This window comes from Zonotrichia leucophrys, chromosome 6, assembly GCF_028769735.1.
Source record: "Zonotrichia leucophrys gambelii isolate GWCS_2022_RI chromosome 6, RI_Zleu_2.0, whole genome shotgun sequence".
NCBI lineage: Eukaryota > Metazoa > Chordata > Aves > Passeriformes > Passerellidae > Zonotrichia > Zonotrichia leucophrys.
Genome location: NC_088176.1, coordinates 12753924 through 12769139, shown reverse-complemented (window position 1 = coordinate 12769139; position 15216 = coordinate 12753924). Strand labels below are relative to the sequence as shown.

General features: G+C 48.6%; 1 protein-coding gene across 2 annotated transcripts in view; it reads left to right on the top strand.

The window, feature by feature from the left end:
* SUFU (SUFU negative regulator of hedgehog signaling) overlaps positions 1-11464 on the top strand; it is an 84756-nt gene extending 73292 nt beyond the window's left edge. For both annotated transcript variants that reach the window (XM_064716379.1, XM_064716378.1), the window contains exons 11-12: positions 4796-4864; positions 8053-11464. In XM_064716379.1, the coding sequence (XP_064572449.1) occupies positions 4796-4864; positions 8053-8142 (159 nt within the window). In that variant the 3' untranslated portion in view covers positions 8143-11464. The remainder of the gene's footprint in view (positions 1-4795; positions 4865-8052) is intronic.
* Positions 11465-15216: the final 3752 nt, after the last annotated feature.

The following is a 15216-nucleotide window of genomic DNA, read 5'->3' as shown; positions in this document are numbered from 1 at the left end:
TGTTTGGTTTTTTCCTAAGTAGGCAAGAAAATTGAGTATTATCAGTGAAAGCCTCTGCTTCAATGTAGCTGGGCCATTTATTTCCTTGTGTCTTGCCCTGGGCAAAGCATGTTTCCTTAAGTTGGACAGAGGTGCAGCTTGATTCCTATCTCAGCCTCTGAGAGTCTTGCCAGCTGTGCCAGGCGTTCAGTGTTGGTATGACCTCTGTCCCCAGGAGCCTTTCCTGAGCTGAAAACGTCAATCCCTCATGGCAGTGTTGAGCCCTGTAGTGAGAGATGGGGAGTTAACTGTGGGGTGGTACCTGTAAGCTGACTATAAAATCTTTAATGTTTTACTAAGCACCAGGTGCTTTCAAAGTCAGCCAAACTCATCTGGAGTCCCATGATCTTGTGTGCACATTTAGATTTCATCCATTTTCGTATGCCTGCAGCTGAGTACCTGTAACAAGTCATCATACAGATTTTTCTGCCAGATGTGAGTATGAAAGCTTCAGCACAGAAAGCTTCAACACAAACTCCTTGAGGTGACCCATAGGTGAGCCCTGTGAATAAGAAGTAGATTTCAGCAACCTCAGGTGAGACTTGCCACGAGAGGGAGACAGCATGTGTTCCCTCAGCACATCCACCTGAATGAGACAGCCTAGCCGGGTGTTCTGAACATGTCTGGACACTTGCAGCTGTTAGTGAAGTGCTGAGAACCCAAACTTTGTACTTCAGTGGTGTGGTAGGTACCTGTGATAGAAAACAGGGACTTATCTTCTGGCTGTTGTCATCTTCCGAGCATCTGTAGCATGACTCAGTGCCACAAAACACAGAGCAAATGGAATCCAGATCTGCTGGCAGTGGTTTAGCACATGTCCAGGCCTCTCTAGGTCAGGTCTGGGAGATCCTGGTGTGAGCAGGACTGTGCAGCACCCAAGGAGTTGTTTCAGGTACCCACAGCTGGCTGGCAGGGCCATTCACTGTTCATACTGCAAACAGCCATTGCTCAGGCGGAGCTGCACCCTGTGACCAGCTTTGGCAGGCTGGGTGTTTGCACAGGGCTGTGAAAACACAGTGCTGTGAGACTGGGCTGCTGCAGCACCCAGGACACCTGCTCAGGACTGCTCCTTTGCTTCCTCAGCACCAGCTGAGAGATTTCATGGGAGAAGAGGCTCGTTCAGTGCACATGGGATGGCTTCGTTTGCCCTCCAGATTGTGTCGGCTTTTCCCATGGCTGCAGCACAACAGTGGGGCTCTGTTTTCCTTTGGGAAGGGAATAAGCTGCTTCATCATTGTGATCTCTGTGTAGTGTCCTGTTGATAAGATCAGTCAACAGCATCAGAGGAAAACTCAGATTCAGTTCTGAAGTATAAAGTGAGTGAGGCCTATTTGTTTAATTTGAGCTTCTAAGGTTTAAATCCCAGAGGAAATTAAATTAGGTGCCTAGAGCAACGGCAGTCTGTCATGTTTATTTGCTGGGAATGTCACCTTTAATATCATGCACATACAACGTGTGTGTGTGTGTTAATGTACTGGGGTATCATACTGTGCAGGAGCAGGCATGCTACAAGAACTGGAAATGTGAAATATTGTGAGTGAGGGGTGCTGAGATAGGATTTGATTTATTCTCAGCCTTGTCCATAAGACTCACTCACCAGCACAAAGGTGGTTTAGCTAATTGCAGGTGGGGATGGCAGCCTGGTCTATATATGAGCACAGGCATTAGTGCTCTTGGGCCGTTTTGATTGGGATACTTCTAACAGGAGAAATCTTGTCTAGACGTGAATCCAGCATGACAATATTTCTTGCTTCCAAGCCCTCTTAAGCAGTTGGTGTCCTGCTGGCACATGCCTTGCCCCTACATGCTCAGGAGAACCTCAAGAGTGCCAGTTTCCTGTGTTGTAGGACGTGGCTGTTTGTACATTTGGTTACACCTGCTCTTTGGAGTGTCCCTTCTTCTCCAGGAAGGAAAGCAGGTCTGCCCAGCAGTGTGGGGTAGTAGCATTTGGGGTGGGTTTTTTTCTGACCTGGACTGTTCAGGACAGGCTCTGAGACACACACTATGTGTGTGAATGTCACTGCAGCAGTTTGTCACTGCAACCTGTGACACCTGCTGACCTCCAAAGTTAACTGTCCCTGCAGGGCTTGCAGAAGGCACTGATCTTTCCTCACGTGCTGCACAGAGCAGGCTGCCATTGCTTTGAGCCCCCAAATGCAGCTGAGCTGAGCTGTGGTCTCCTGTCTCGCTCCACTTGTCAGACCTTTCAGGGAGCCAGTTCAGCTCAGTGCCTCAGTGGAATTTGTGCTTCTATTTCAGCTGGATTACCAAAATTCATGAGAGAGGGCAGTGAGCTGTAGACAGGCTCAGCCATCTTCAGGCATTGTACCCCAGTTTTGATGCTAGGCACACTGCTTCATGTAGGTTTGTCCTTAGCCAAGACCTGACCTGTCCCCTCTTTCATTCCCTCCACCCTTTGCTGTTTACCCCTGCATACCCTGTCTTTTCTTCCTGCAGCCTCAGAGCAGCTGGCTGCCTTGCACACGTGGCTCCCATTTCTCTCCTGCCTGTGGCACCTTGGGAGTGCCCAGGGGTCTTCCTGCTGTGCTTGACTTCCAGTCTCCCTGCCAAAGCTGCAGCTCCTCATTCCTGCTCTCTCACCCATCCCAACCTCTGGCATTTTTGCTCATCCGTGGATGGCTGAATATTCATTTCCTCCTGGCCTGATTGCTGTGAATACCAATTCCTCCTCCTTTTTCCGGCTGTTCTGTAGATTTTGATGTCTGCCAAATTGTTTTCATTCCCTCACCCCACTGCAGACTGCACCTCCGCAGAAAGCGATCCTCTCGGAGCACAGCCCCAGCTCCCCACCCAGCCCTTCCTCCTGAGCTGAGTGATCAGGTTGCCCTCCTGCCTCCAACAGGGCCAGACTTCTCCCTCCTCCTCCTGCAAACAGCCAGCAAATGAGTGTCTCCAGTTCAATGGCAGAAGAGTTGCAGGCCCCTGCAAGGAGACTGCAGCAGTTTGCGGTGGCACTGCGTGTTTCACTGCAATGTTCCTCAGCTTGCCAGTCTGCAGATTGGTGCCAGGTTGCAGAGTCCTGTCCAAAGCAGCAAGCTGCTGGCTCCAAGCTGAGGCAGAGCTTTTCAGGCTCAAGGTATGATCAGAAAGGCCTGGTAAAGGTGCCTGCATTCATGCTGAGCAGCTTGGTCATAAAGCCTGGCCTGGAGCCTGCTGCAGGTTGAAGCTAAGTGAAGAGGGGAATGTAGTGGAAAGGGGAGGTTGTGGTTCCATCATCCCCCAGGAAATCTGTGTGTAGTGGCAGCAGTGTGGCAATGTTGAGGGGAGAGGACTGCAGACACCTTGGATTTAGATTTGGTGGTTTTTGGATCTCTTGTCTTGCCCAAAAAAAGAAGAAAGGGAGATGAGAGTATTCAATTTCTCTTTCTGTCCAATAGTCCTGCTTATGTGTTGCCAAAATGGAGCCCAGAGGCTTCCACTTGCCCATGGCATCCTGGCATCACTCACTCTCCACTGTCCCTAAGCAGTCAGTGGGCACAGGAGGTGGGCTTTCAGCAGGGCAGTGGGACAGCCTGGCTGCCCCTCTTCCATGTGTGAGGTGGAGAGCAGTGCAACTGGCTACTTGGCTTCACCACTGTTTGGTGCTAGAACAGTCCCTTCTCTGGAGCACAGGGCTCATGGCTGGGAAGAACAGGGAGAGGAAGGGTGAGAAAGGGGGCATGGGAATGGTGGGCTCTTCTGGATGGAAAATAATGCCAGAGAGGAGGAAAGGGTGGACCAGAGGAAGGAAAGGAGGAGCAGAGGGAAAGAAACAAACTTGTAGGCTAAAATGGAAATAATAATCCACTGGATGCTGCTGCAACCTAACTCCCAGGAATGCTGCTCCAAGGCCCCCTCACTGCGTGGAGATGTTTGCCTGGTCCTGCACGGCCGTCTCTGCTCCTGTGCCAAGCCAGCTGTCCTGCCTGGAGCTCTGGCCTTTGCGGCTCTTGTGAAGAGGGCAGGATGTGTTTGCTTTTGCCTATCACATATTTTTTTAAAGAGGGTGGGAGTTCCTCTGCTTGAATTTCCAGGCCTGATTTCCCCCGTGATGTTTCTGGTTTCTGTGACTTGGGGGACTCTGTGGAGCTGGGGTCGGGGTCCTCATCCAGGACTTTTGACTTGACAGCAGCTGTTTTCTTGGACTGCTTCATGCTTGCCAGCCTGCTCTGAGATGAGCCAAAAGCTTTCCCAGCACAGGCACGCAGGATGGGCATGTGCCATCACAATATGGGGGTACCTTGCGTGGGCACCTCTGGGAACACTTCCCATACCCAGCGTCTGGTTCATGTGAACAATGTGCTGCACTGGGGTCAGGCCCTTCCCCATGCCCAGAGCACCAGCTCTGTATGGATCTCTGTCTCTTCCTATGCTGCTATTTCCTGATTAAACTGTGAGCTTGACTTCAATGGATCAGATGAAAGTGGCTGTCTCCCACTGTCTCTCCAACAGTTGTTATCTTGACCCTTTTTCCTCCTTCCCCACTCTTTCTGTCTAAAGCCAAGCCTCTAATTTTAGACTGAGGGAGATAATTGAGGGTCAAAAAAGATTGCTGTGTAATTTCAACATTTTTTTCAGTGGTTGGGGTGGAAGACAAAGTTAGGAGTTCCTTGCCCTCAAACCTTTGTATTGCAGTAAAGAAGGACATATGGGAAGGAGTGAGTTGGTACAGTCTGCTCCGTGCAGAATTCATGCTGTTCCTGCAATTAGCTAAAACTAAGAGTGTAAAACATAATATACTGTATTTCCTTTGCAGATCCTATTGACTGAAGAGTTTGTAGAGAGAATGCTGGAAGATTTAGAAGATCTGAATTCTCCAGAGGAAGTAAGGCTGCATCATTCCTGTATCTTCCATGTACTGTCCCAGAGAGCTCAGCCCATCCTGCAGCTTGTCTTTGATCCTCCCCTCAGCCTGCAGGCTGCAGCCCTGCCCCATCCATAGACTTGAGGCCATGCTAAGCCTTCACATTTGCTGTGAACTACTAAGGCACTGAGAGAAGGGATTGCAAGAAATACAAGACAGGGATAGATATTAAGGGAGACTCTGTGTTTTGATTTCCATCAGCATCTTTTCCAGCAGAGTATCTGAGCACCCCAAATGAAAGCAGTGCAGCCCCTGGGCCAGGTGGCAGGGCAGGGTTTCCTCCATGCCATGCATAGATGTGGTCCTCACCAGCAGCTCCTAGCACATCACCTTCCCTGCTTTCAGAAAGGCTGGAAGTGGTGGTAGCACATATACTTTTGAACAATCTGTTGCATGGGCCTCCTTTAGTGGGTTTGGCAAGCAGGCAGGGCTGTTTCACATCTGCTACTTGGCCTTCACCTGCTGGCCCTGCACGGTGTGTGAAGGACCATCACCAGTCTGGAAGCATTACAGCAACAGCCAGGGGGGCTTTATAAAGCTGGTACTAAACTTCCCACTGCCATGTGATCTCTTCCTGGGGAACATTTAACACCCCTCTCCCATGCATGCCATATAAATATTCTGCTTGACTTCAAAGATCAGTGGCAGAAATGACATGTAATATTTTTAATCCCATTTTTTACAGCTCCCTGCAGACTCTAAAGAAACTTTCCTTGGCTTGTAGAACAGCCCTCCCGTCCCTTGCTCTGCTCCCCTCCCCCCAGGAAAATCTCAGGGCTCTAATTGTTTAATCCAGAGTTGACTTAATGCCAGGGTGTTCCTCTCTGTGTGAGTGAGGGGAGCATGCTGCTGGCTGTGCAGTGACTTTCAGGCCAGCTTTTATCCAGTTAAACCTAATCCAAAGCTCATTTTTGCTAGTGACATGGAAGCCCAGGAGCACTTTGGTTTGAAGGCCCTTTAGTGAAGGCTTTGGACAGCTTGTGTTCTTTCACTGTCCATTGAGGCAAAGAGCATGGCAGCTCCTGGCACAGCAACAGGGTGTTTGGTTCCCACTCACTGTGACTTTGCTGAATTAAAAAGTGAAAAACAAACAAATGCAAAGGATGACTTCTCCAAGAGGATTGCTTTGGAACCACTGCTGTTTATAAAAAGGAAAATACTTGAGATGAAATGTGATCTTTCAGCATCCAGATTCCTCCAAGGATTTGTAACTTGCAGGATCCGGGTCGGGCCAACTGAAAGCATTCCTCAGCAGGCCTGACTGTTGCTGATGATGTTCATGTGGTAGAATGAAGCACTGTGAGGAGTCTTTCCTTTGCCACATAAAGAACCACCTGTGTTAAGTGAAATTAAGTGTAATAATCTGTCTGAGTATCTTTACATGTTTTTCACACGTCCTAGACAGCAACTCAGAATTCTCTGGGCTGTGCAGGGCCAGTGGATTACATGGTGCAAGCTATACACAGGGCTTGAGTTTATAGAAAAACTTAAATACGACTTGAGCTGTTTGTTTCCTAGAGGATAACAAACAGGAGTTTGTGGTAGCCTCTATCCTGAAGAATCCTCCTGCTGTGCCCCCAGATCATGGATCAGACCACGAACCATCAGCATATTAAGGTCAATGGATACTAACTGCAGGTTACCCTCATGGGCAGCTGCAAATGGAGCAAGATCAGGAGCAAATTCATGTTAGAGACACCCTTGCTGTGGAGCAGGCAGCTGGAGGGGATCTCCTTTAGCAGGAGCCTCACACTGAGCCTGTGTTGGTGCCCATCAGAAACAGGGTGCTTATAGGAAGAAAGACAAGTAATTGGATAAAGACTGATGATTTCCAGTCACTGTCCCCTTGTACCAGCTCTCTTATCCAGACAGCCCTGGGAAGCCTATGTGCTGCTGACCTGAGTCTGAGGATCTCCTAGGAGAGGACCACTGTATCCATAACCGTCCTGAATTAGCCACTTCCAGGGCAGATTGTCACTCGTGGTGTTGGGTCCCCACGAGATTCCTGCCTGAGAGTTCCATCAGGGTGTCAGGGAGTATCACAGGGCAAGGCGGTGCAACATTGGGTGCAGTATAGTTTTGAAAACAAAATGAGCCTGCAAACAGGCTTCCAGAGCTATTCCCCTCCCTGCCATGTGTTTTGGTCCTCAGGTTGGCCACTGGGATTGCATAAAATGCCTATGCAGAACTGGTTGCCATTCAGCTGTGGAAGAGGCAGATTTGTGGCCTAAGAGATTCCACCTCACACCTTCACCCCACCCCACAGCTGTGTTTGAGAGACCTGTGTGAATGCTTCGGCACTGGTCACATGGTTGTGAGAAGGGTTGGTGGTAAGGTCCCTTGCAGTTCTGTCCCTGAATTGGTTGTGTTTGGGTTGATGTTGGGGTGACTTCCTAGCCCAGGCAGGGACATCAGGATGGGACCGGTGGACTTGCCTTGTTTGGGAAACATTGGCCACAGACAGTGCTGTGTAAACCAGACTAGAGCAAAAAATCTCCCTTCTGTGTGCTTCAACCAGTGTTTGCAAAACAGCCTGAGCAGCTGAGTGCCTGTGTGAGCACAAGGCATTGTAGGGCTCTGTGAGGCCTTTGTGCCAGAGGTGGGAAGGACTGCAGCAGGAATGCTGTGCAGGCACATTGGCTCTCCCCAGCCAGGGCAGCACAGTTTGCCTGTCACCAGAGAGCTCTGATGGCTCACCTACATTCCACTCTGAACAGCAGGGGTTTGAAAGCTGCCCTCAGACTCCCTTTAAAGCAAATGTGGGCTCTGGGGGCTGAGCTGGGTGAAAGAAGAGGGACGTGGTTAGATAGGAGGAAAGACACTTTTGCTGCAAATCTTCTGAGAGGTTGGGAAGTGGAAATAGTGATGGGGGCAGAAACCCTCCAAAATTCATCTGATGAAATAAACAGCACTTGGGCTGAAAGCTCACAACTTTACTTTGGCAGCCGAGACAGGCCACATTATCTAATGTCCACTGCTGTCCAAAACATACCGATGGGGAAATGTTTTCTTAGTGGCCTCTTGTTTTAAAAAACAATAATAACTGCCTGCCTTTGGGGGACTGGGACTGCCTGTCTTTGCAACAATTTTGTTTTTTCTGTGCAGATTGTAGTGATATGCATTAATTGGTTCTCTTTACTGTCTTACAGTTTAAACTTCCAAAGGAGTACAGCTGGCCTGAAAAGAAACTGAAAGTTTCCATCTTGCCAGATGCCGTGTTCGACAACCCACTGCATTAGAGCTGAATTACACTATTCTAACAACTGGGAGAGCCAAGTTACTGTCCATTACCCAGTGACTCACAGGATAATTAATGCAGTAAAAACTCTGCCTGCAAATAAAAAGAGTTTGCTGCACAACCACTGCAAACAGAAGAGGAGCTACTCAGCACCAGCCCAGACCGAACTGAGCCCTTTCCTTTATCCTTCCCAAGGCTGAACTCTCTGGGAGCAGCCTGCGTATGTGTGAGTGCGAGTGAGAAATATTTAACTATGAAAATTAGTAGTAAGGATCCTTTCTCTCTCCTAGCTGCAGAACTCCCCTCTGCCTTAGCCCAGGGTGTAGACGCTCTGCACGCCTGTATTTACACATACATTTCTGCCAGGTGCGAGCCTATAATCCATGGATTAAATGTTCTTTACGTGACTCTGGAGTCCTTTTGTTAGCCAAACTTTTACTGACTGCAGAACTGTTCTTCCATGTGCTATTTTTTTTTCTTTTTAGAAACAGAATGGTATTTCCCCTGTTTAAAGGAGGCCAAAAGCTCACATGCTTGAAGCTGAACAGATTTAAAGATGAACTTTCTAGTTCAGTCAAGAAAAACAAATCCAGATCCTCCCTGCCCTCAAATTAGGCATGTTTTAAGTGTTGGTCTTGGTGCTATTAGCTATGGTATCACTGCAAACAGAGGCAACTTTATTCTCATGCATCCTGTCCTTGTGCCTGAACCCCAGGGAAGGTCGCAACCTCTGGTTTTGCACAAGCAGGAGGAAGAAAGCTACCGGGGCGGGGGAGATCTCCTGTTTACAGTGTGTTTATCTTTAAAGAGATACTGTCAAGTATTTTTTCCTTGCTATTGTACAGAATTTGAGAAGCCAGAAAAGATCATTTGTTCACAGGGACAACTTCAGCAGCTCTGCAGGATCGGGGGGCTGCTTGTAAGCATGTGAAGTGGAGATCTCTGCTGCCCTGGCACAGCAGAAAGGAGTCTCAGCCTCAATGAAGCCAACTATTCTCCCTGTTCCAGCAGGGTTGTGCCCTAGTGCAGCTCCATTTTCCCCTCTAGCCTCACTGTGGTGGCTCTTGTTGCTGACCTTCCTCCTTTCAGATGGGTTTGAACTGTAAAGCATCAAAACCAGTTTGAAAAGACACTCTCTAGATCCCTGTGGCTTCCTCCTTGGAGCAAAAGGAGTGTGCAGAGGAGCCGGTCTCTGCAGTGCCAGGTTGTGTCTCTGCATCAGCTGCTGGCCCTGTGGATACCTGCAGCAAACACGGCAGCTTTACCCCCTGCTGCTGCTGCTGCTGCTGCAGGGTGTTTCTGATGCATATTCCCCAGCCTTCCTCTGCCCATTGTCTTTTGGTGACAACTCTTCACTCCTTGTCAGGGGAGGTGCAGCTTTCCTTCCACCCCTTTCTGCCTACAAGATAACTGGTGGTTTATGCGCACTTGCTGTGTGATCCTAATGCAAGTACAACAAAAGCTTTTAACACTTAACTACCCTGATCAAACAGCAAAGTCCAGGAGGCCTCACAGTACCCTGGGGTCAGTTTTCTGTTTGTTTTCTGATTTAATTTCTTCCCAGCACAGTCAGCTTTGATGTTTTCTGCATATATTTGAGGCTGGTTAATGTTGGTCAAGAAGCAGAGCTAGGAGCCACAAAGCTTTCCTTGGACTTGCTACAGAATTCCTCTGTGGCCTCAGGCAAGTCACTCAATGTCTCTCTGTGCAGAGAGGGTGACTATTGACTAGAGGGCTGTAGGACCTACCGAAGCATGCCAGGGTTTGCAGGGGAGGGCGTGCTTTGTGTACAAAGTAGTATTTGTATTATTATAATTGTTTTTATATTATAATTTAAGGCAGGCCAAATGCAGGGTCCAACACTGCTCTGCAGAACCTTCCTTTCTGCAAAGCAATGAAAGCAATTTACATGTAAATGAGTTTGTCATTTTGTCTGAACTCAGAGGATCATCTTAAAATCCTGCTGTGAAAGAACAAACTTTCAGATATCTGCATGTGCCAGCCAGAGTGATTTCAGTGCTGTGGCAGGCTGCATTCATCCATGGGATCTCTTGGCCAGTTTTCATTGTCCTGGTTAGCACTAAGCATCCCTTCTGCACTGTAGATGTACGTGCAAGGGACAGCATGGGTGAGAAAGTGCCATGATAACCTACCAGTCCAGCTTCAAAAACACCGTGCCCAGGTGTTCCACCACAAGATAATGGGCAAACAGATAATTGTGGCAGTGGGGAAAAGGCAAGGGCAGCAACTACAATTTTGTCCCAAAGCCATCCAACAGTAGCCCATGGATGCTCTTTCACGAGCTTGCTGGGGGTGCTGCAGCAGAGTTGGCCTGTTGCCACGATGCTGGCTGCTCTTCCTTGTTTCCAGATGCTAGCTCTCATTAAAAGGAGTTTAAAATCCACATCTTGGTGGAGAAGGTCAATTGTTGCTATTCCTGCAGAGATCAGCACGGGGCAGAGAGAAGTCCATCAGACCCTCTCTGGGCCCTGACGCACATCTGGAAAGCTTGGAACCTCCTGCCCTATGAACTCTTGGAGCCTTCACGGCAGGGATCTGGTGCTGTACGCAGGGAAAGCACCTCCTCCAAGCTGGCTCATGCTCCAGTTCTGCCTTTCTCATGCAAGTGTTTTCCTCACTGTATTTACTCTCATCAGATGCTCTAGGCTGGGTTTCCATTGACTTCAGAGGGAGCACGCTGAATGCATGTGATAATCCACCCAGTATCCTTGTGTGTGTGTGTATTTTTGTTCCATGTCATGTATTTATATATAGTTCTGTGTATTTGAGTTATGAACAGGTGGCATGCCAGAAATCTCTATTTCTGAGACACTTTCTCACAGATCTTTGCTGGTAGCCAGATAACAATTGAGGGGGGAAGGCTTGAAGGGAAGGAAGTGAAATCTTTCTATTTAGGTAAGGGGGGAAATATTAGACAAATAATTGCTAAAATAGAATTTTGTGTCTTATTGTTAGAGCAGCTATGAGAACCTGGTTAAAGTCAGCCCTTAAGCTCCCTGGTCATGTTGCTGCCTCTCAGCAACTCATCTAAGAGTAAGAAAGTTGCAGTTACTCAGGATCCTGAAGAGCTGGGCAGCCACAGGACATCCCCTCGCGATTCACATCAAGTTTGCAACGCTGCCAAAGGCTTACTCACTGGCAAGTAAATGAGATGTGAAGTTTGGATATTTTCATCTTGGGGCAAGAGGGCATGTCTGTGTGTGAATGAAATGAAACCTTTGTATTTTAGTGAGCAAGTAGTTTGAAAGAGGAAAGTCATCAGTGCTAATAAATACCACAGTGTTTTTCTAGCCCAAACCTGATGAGATGGTGGGACCACTGGTGGCAATTTTTTCTTGATTGTGTAGAAGGCCTCTGAAGCAGGTTTGTATGGACCCAAAACCTGTGGGGTTTGTGTTGGCTAAAGACAGTGACCTGGATGGAAATGAAAGTTTAGAAGCAGGATTTCTCTCTCTTGAGAAAATCTGGCGATGCAGGTCAATTCAGATATTTGGAAAGATGAAGAGCCTTGAAAATCCAGCATGTGACAGCAATTCTGAAACAGGAGAAGTCTTAAAAGCCAGGACTACTCTCTCTCTCTCAATTTCTGATTAAAAACAGGACAAGGAATGTATAATTTCAGTATTAAAGTATGTAGGGTGTGATCTGAGCAGAGCAGTCAAGTCTTGTAGCTGCTGTAACCATATTTTCAGTGGCTTAGATAGATGGTGCCTGCTGTGTCTAATTCTTTGAGGATGGTGTATATTGGTTTTACTCTACATGGAATTGCCAACAGTGATTTGAAATTATATTCTGAAGTTCTTCTCTTTAAATATTCAGTTGCTCTTGGATGGCTTTTGAAATTACACCATCAGGTCATCAAATGGTCTTGGGAGAAGTGAGGGTTGTGTTGTTTTTCATCTGGGACCAGTAGAAATATTTTTTAAAAACCCAAAACACTTGAAAGCAATGCTTGGCTCTTCCCTCCTTCTAGGTTGGCATCCAGAATCCATGTCCTGCTTTGCCAGCCTGTACCTGGCCAGGGCAGGGCAGCATCACATCAGGTGGGGAGCAAAGCTTCAGGCCAGAACAAGCCCTTAGACCATGTGTCCAGTTTTCCCCTAGCCCAGAGCATGGCCTTGTGCCTTCTGACTTCATTGTATCAAGTCTTGGGGCTGTATTCAGTCCCTGCTCCATCTAGGCCAGGTGAGGAAGGGTTCCAGCACCACGAGAGCCCTTCCATGTCCCAGGGACTGGGTGGCTGCCCTCCTGTGAGAGAACACATTGTGCCTTAATTTTTCTGTGAGTGCAGCTGCAGGGGCAGACGGATTGTCAAGCAACCAAGAATTCCTTTCTGTGCATCTGTCCCTATTAATAAATGCCAGCCTGCACAGCAGCAAGACTCAAGAGCAATCAAGACTCCAGAGCAATCTCAAAAACCACATTTGCCTATGGGGTTCACCTCTTAAGATTTTAAAGCTGGGTTAAAGTCTCTCAACCTAACAAGCTCTGTTTCAAACCCACTATTTTTATAACATTTTTTTCTGTTGTGCAGTGTCTGCTTGTTCTCTCTTCTTTCAAAAAAACCCAAGCCTTGTGTTTGACATGAGTCCAAAATTTCAAATGGAGAATAGGCCTGAGGTTGCAAATGTGCTGTAAACGTGGTCCCGTATCGACTTCTCTCTCAGGCAGTGAACCTGTCGTGTATTGTGCTTCACCACCTCTTCATTTCTACCATGATTCTGTTTCCCCTAAAGTCGCTGACAGACCATAAAATCATCATAAGTGGCACATCAGTTCACAAACGTCACTTCTAGTCTGCTGTGAAGGGGCTGCTCCGTCCCTTTCCCTTGCTGGAAGTCCACAGCATCGTTCACCTGCTTGTGGAGCCCTGATAGCAGGAGAGGATCATCAGCCCAGGAAGGGCTGCACATGGCAGATGTGGCTGGCCAGGGCCTGGTTGTTTTAAAACTGTCCTGATGCTGTGCCTGCCCTCTTTAAAAAGAGGAAGAGAGAGAGAAACAAACCCAACCTCAAAAAGGCAGAAGAAAATTTCCTGCCCATTGTCGTGTTTTGCAAACACTGTTCTTTTCTCTTGCCCTCTCCCTCGGCTCCCGACGAGGCTGGAGATGAAAATGGCTCCTTTGTTCCTTTCCCTGGGGCCCAACTGCAGCGAAAGTGCGGCTCCGGAAACTGCAGAGCACGAGGGCCAGGGAGGGAGGGCCCGAGCTGTCACCGTGTGTGGTGGGTCCTGCACAAACACAGCTTGGTGACAATACCCCGAGCAGGGTGGGAGCAGGAGGGCTCCCTGGTGCTGGTGATGAGGCTCCTGGGCCTGTCTCTCTACAGAAGCAAGCAGGATGAAAAACACGCAGGGGCTGAGGAAGGGGAGGTGGGTGTGAGTGGCCATGTGCTGGTGGGGACTGATCACGGGCTGGGGAGCTCTGGGTTTTGGCTTTCCCCAAAGTGGGAATCTGCAGCCCTGTGGAAGCAGGCAGCATCCTGCCAGGGGCTTGTAGTGCTGCCCTGGCTCCTGCACTGGGATGCTCCTTGCACCCATCCAGCCTTGTAGTCCTGATGCTGTGAGTTTGGCCCCAGTCATGCTCCAAACCCAAGTTTACTCTTTCAAAACCCTTCTCTTGTCCAGACCAGGCTGGACACACTAACTTTTCCCTTTTTTTAAAGGGATGGAGGTTTTGCCTCTTGCTGGAGACACTACTTGTTTTGTGTGCTGAATGGGAGCAAAGGCAAGGTTCCCAGGGCAGGGGACACATGGGTGACTGGGACCACAGCAAACCCTGACCTCTGGGGTTGCCCTTGCAGCCCTGGGGTGAGCTTTTCTGTCCTTCAGGCATGTACATGTGTGTGCGTTTGGGGGTGTGTGTGGGTGTGTGTGTGTGGTCTGCAGACGCAGGGGTCATGTGGATGGAGGAGCCCCAGGACACTCCCAGCGGGGCTGGAAGGAGCCTGTGTTTCTGTGGCCGGTGTACCAGTACCTTGTAGATGGCCTTTCTTCCCTCTCCCCTCCTCCTCTTTTTTATAAAAGACAAAAAACAAACAGAAAGCTAAACTAGCAGAGGTTTTTAAATATTTTATATTAGTTTCTAATGTAAATTCTTACATTGTTATTGCAGTGCTGGGTGTGTTTCGCCTGCACGTGACTTTTTGTAATATTTTTGTGAATCACTAAACATTTTTTTCCTCCCGTGTATTCTAAGTGCATTAAAGGTATTTGCAGAATTGTCAGTGTCCTTCTCTGCGGGCAACACGGTGGGACTGACTGTCTCCTGCTCAGCTCTGCAACTCCTTTGGCAGCTCCTTCTCCTCGTTGACACCTTCTTCCCTGCTCCCAGGGAAGCGGGGTCTCCTGCCCAGACCTCTGGACTACAAGTGTGGGAGGGAAAGGGATCTTTTCTTCCGCTAAAAACTCAGCAAAATGTCTGGTGCCAGGACCTGCCAGATTCAGCATCTTCCATGAGCATCTGCTGGCAAAACCCTTTGAGTCAAAGCAGCCTGAGTGCCCTGACAGGCAGGGTTTCCGTGCTCTTTGGACAAGCTGGAGTAGGGAGTGCTTGCACGTGGCTCCAAGGATGCAGCCAGTTGGCTGAGAGATGGCAACCTCGTCCACCAGCACAGGAAGGAGGGAGCTGGGGTGAGTGTCAGGTCAGGTCCGTGTTCCTGTCCTCTGCCAAGTGCCTCCTGGCTTCAGTGGGATTTGTGGGGGTGTGGATGTGTGTGCAGAGACTGAATATGTTGGAGAAGAGACACAGCAAACACTTATGAAAAAATATTACTGAGCTAATGTTGCAATGATTTCCCAGTAACACAGAACGATTTTGCAGTATCTTTTTACACTCCTCAGTAATAAATGGCTTTAAGGCCAGAGAAAAAGGGTGGAATATCTGGGCAGGGGGGGAGGGAGACTGCAGTGCTCAGAGGAAGGATGACAGGGAAAGGAAAGGATGCATGGAGAGCCAAAATCCAGTTTTAGGCAGGTTTTGCACTTGCTGTTCGCAGGTGTTATCTCAGCCCACCCTGCATCAAAAGGGGAGCAATCAGCAGAAAGGGTTTCTGC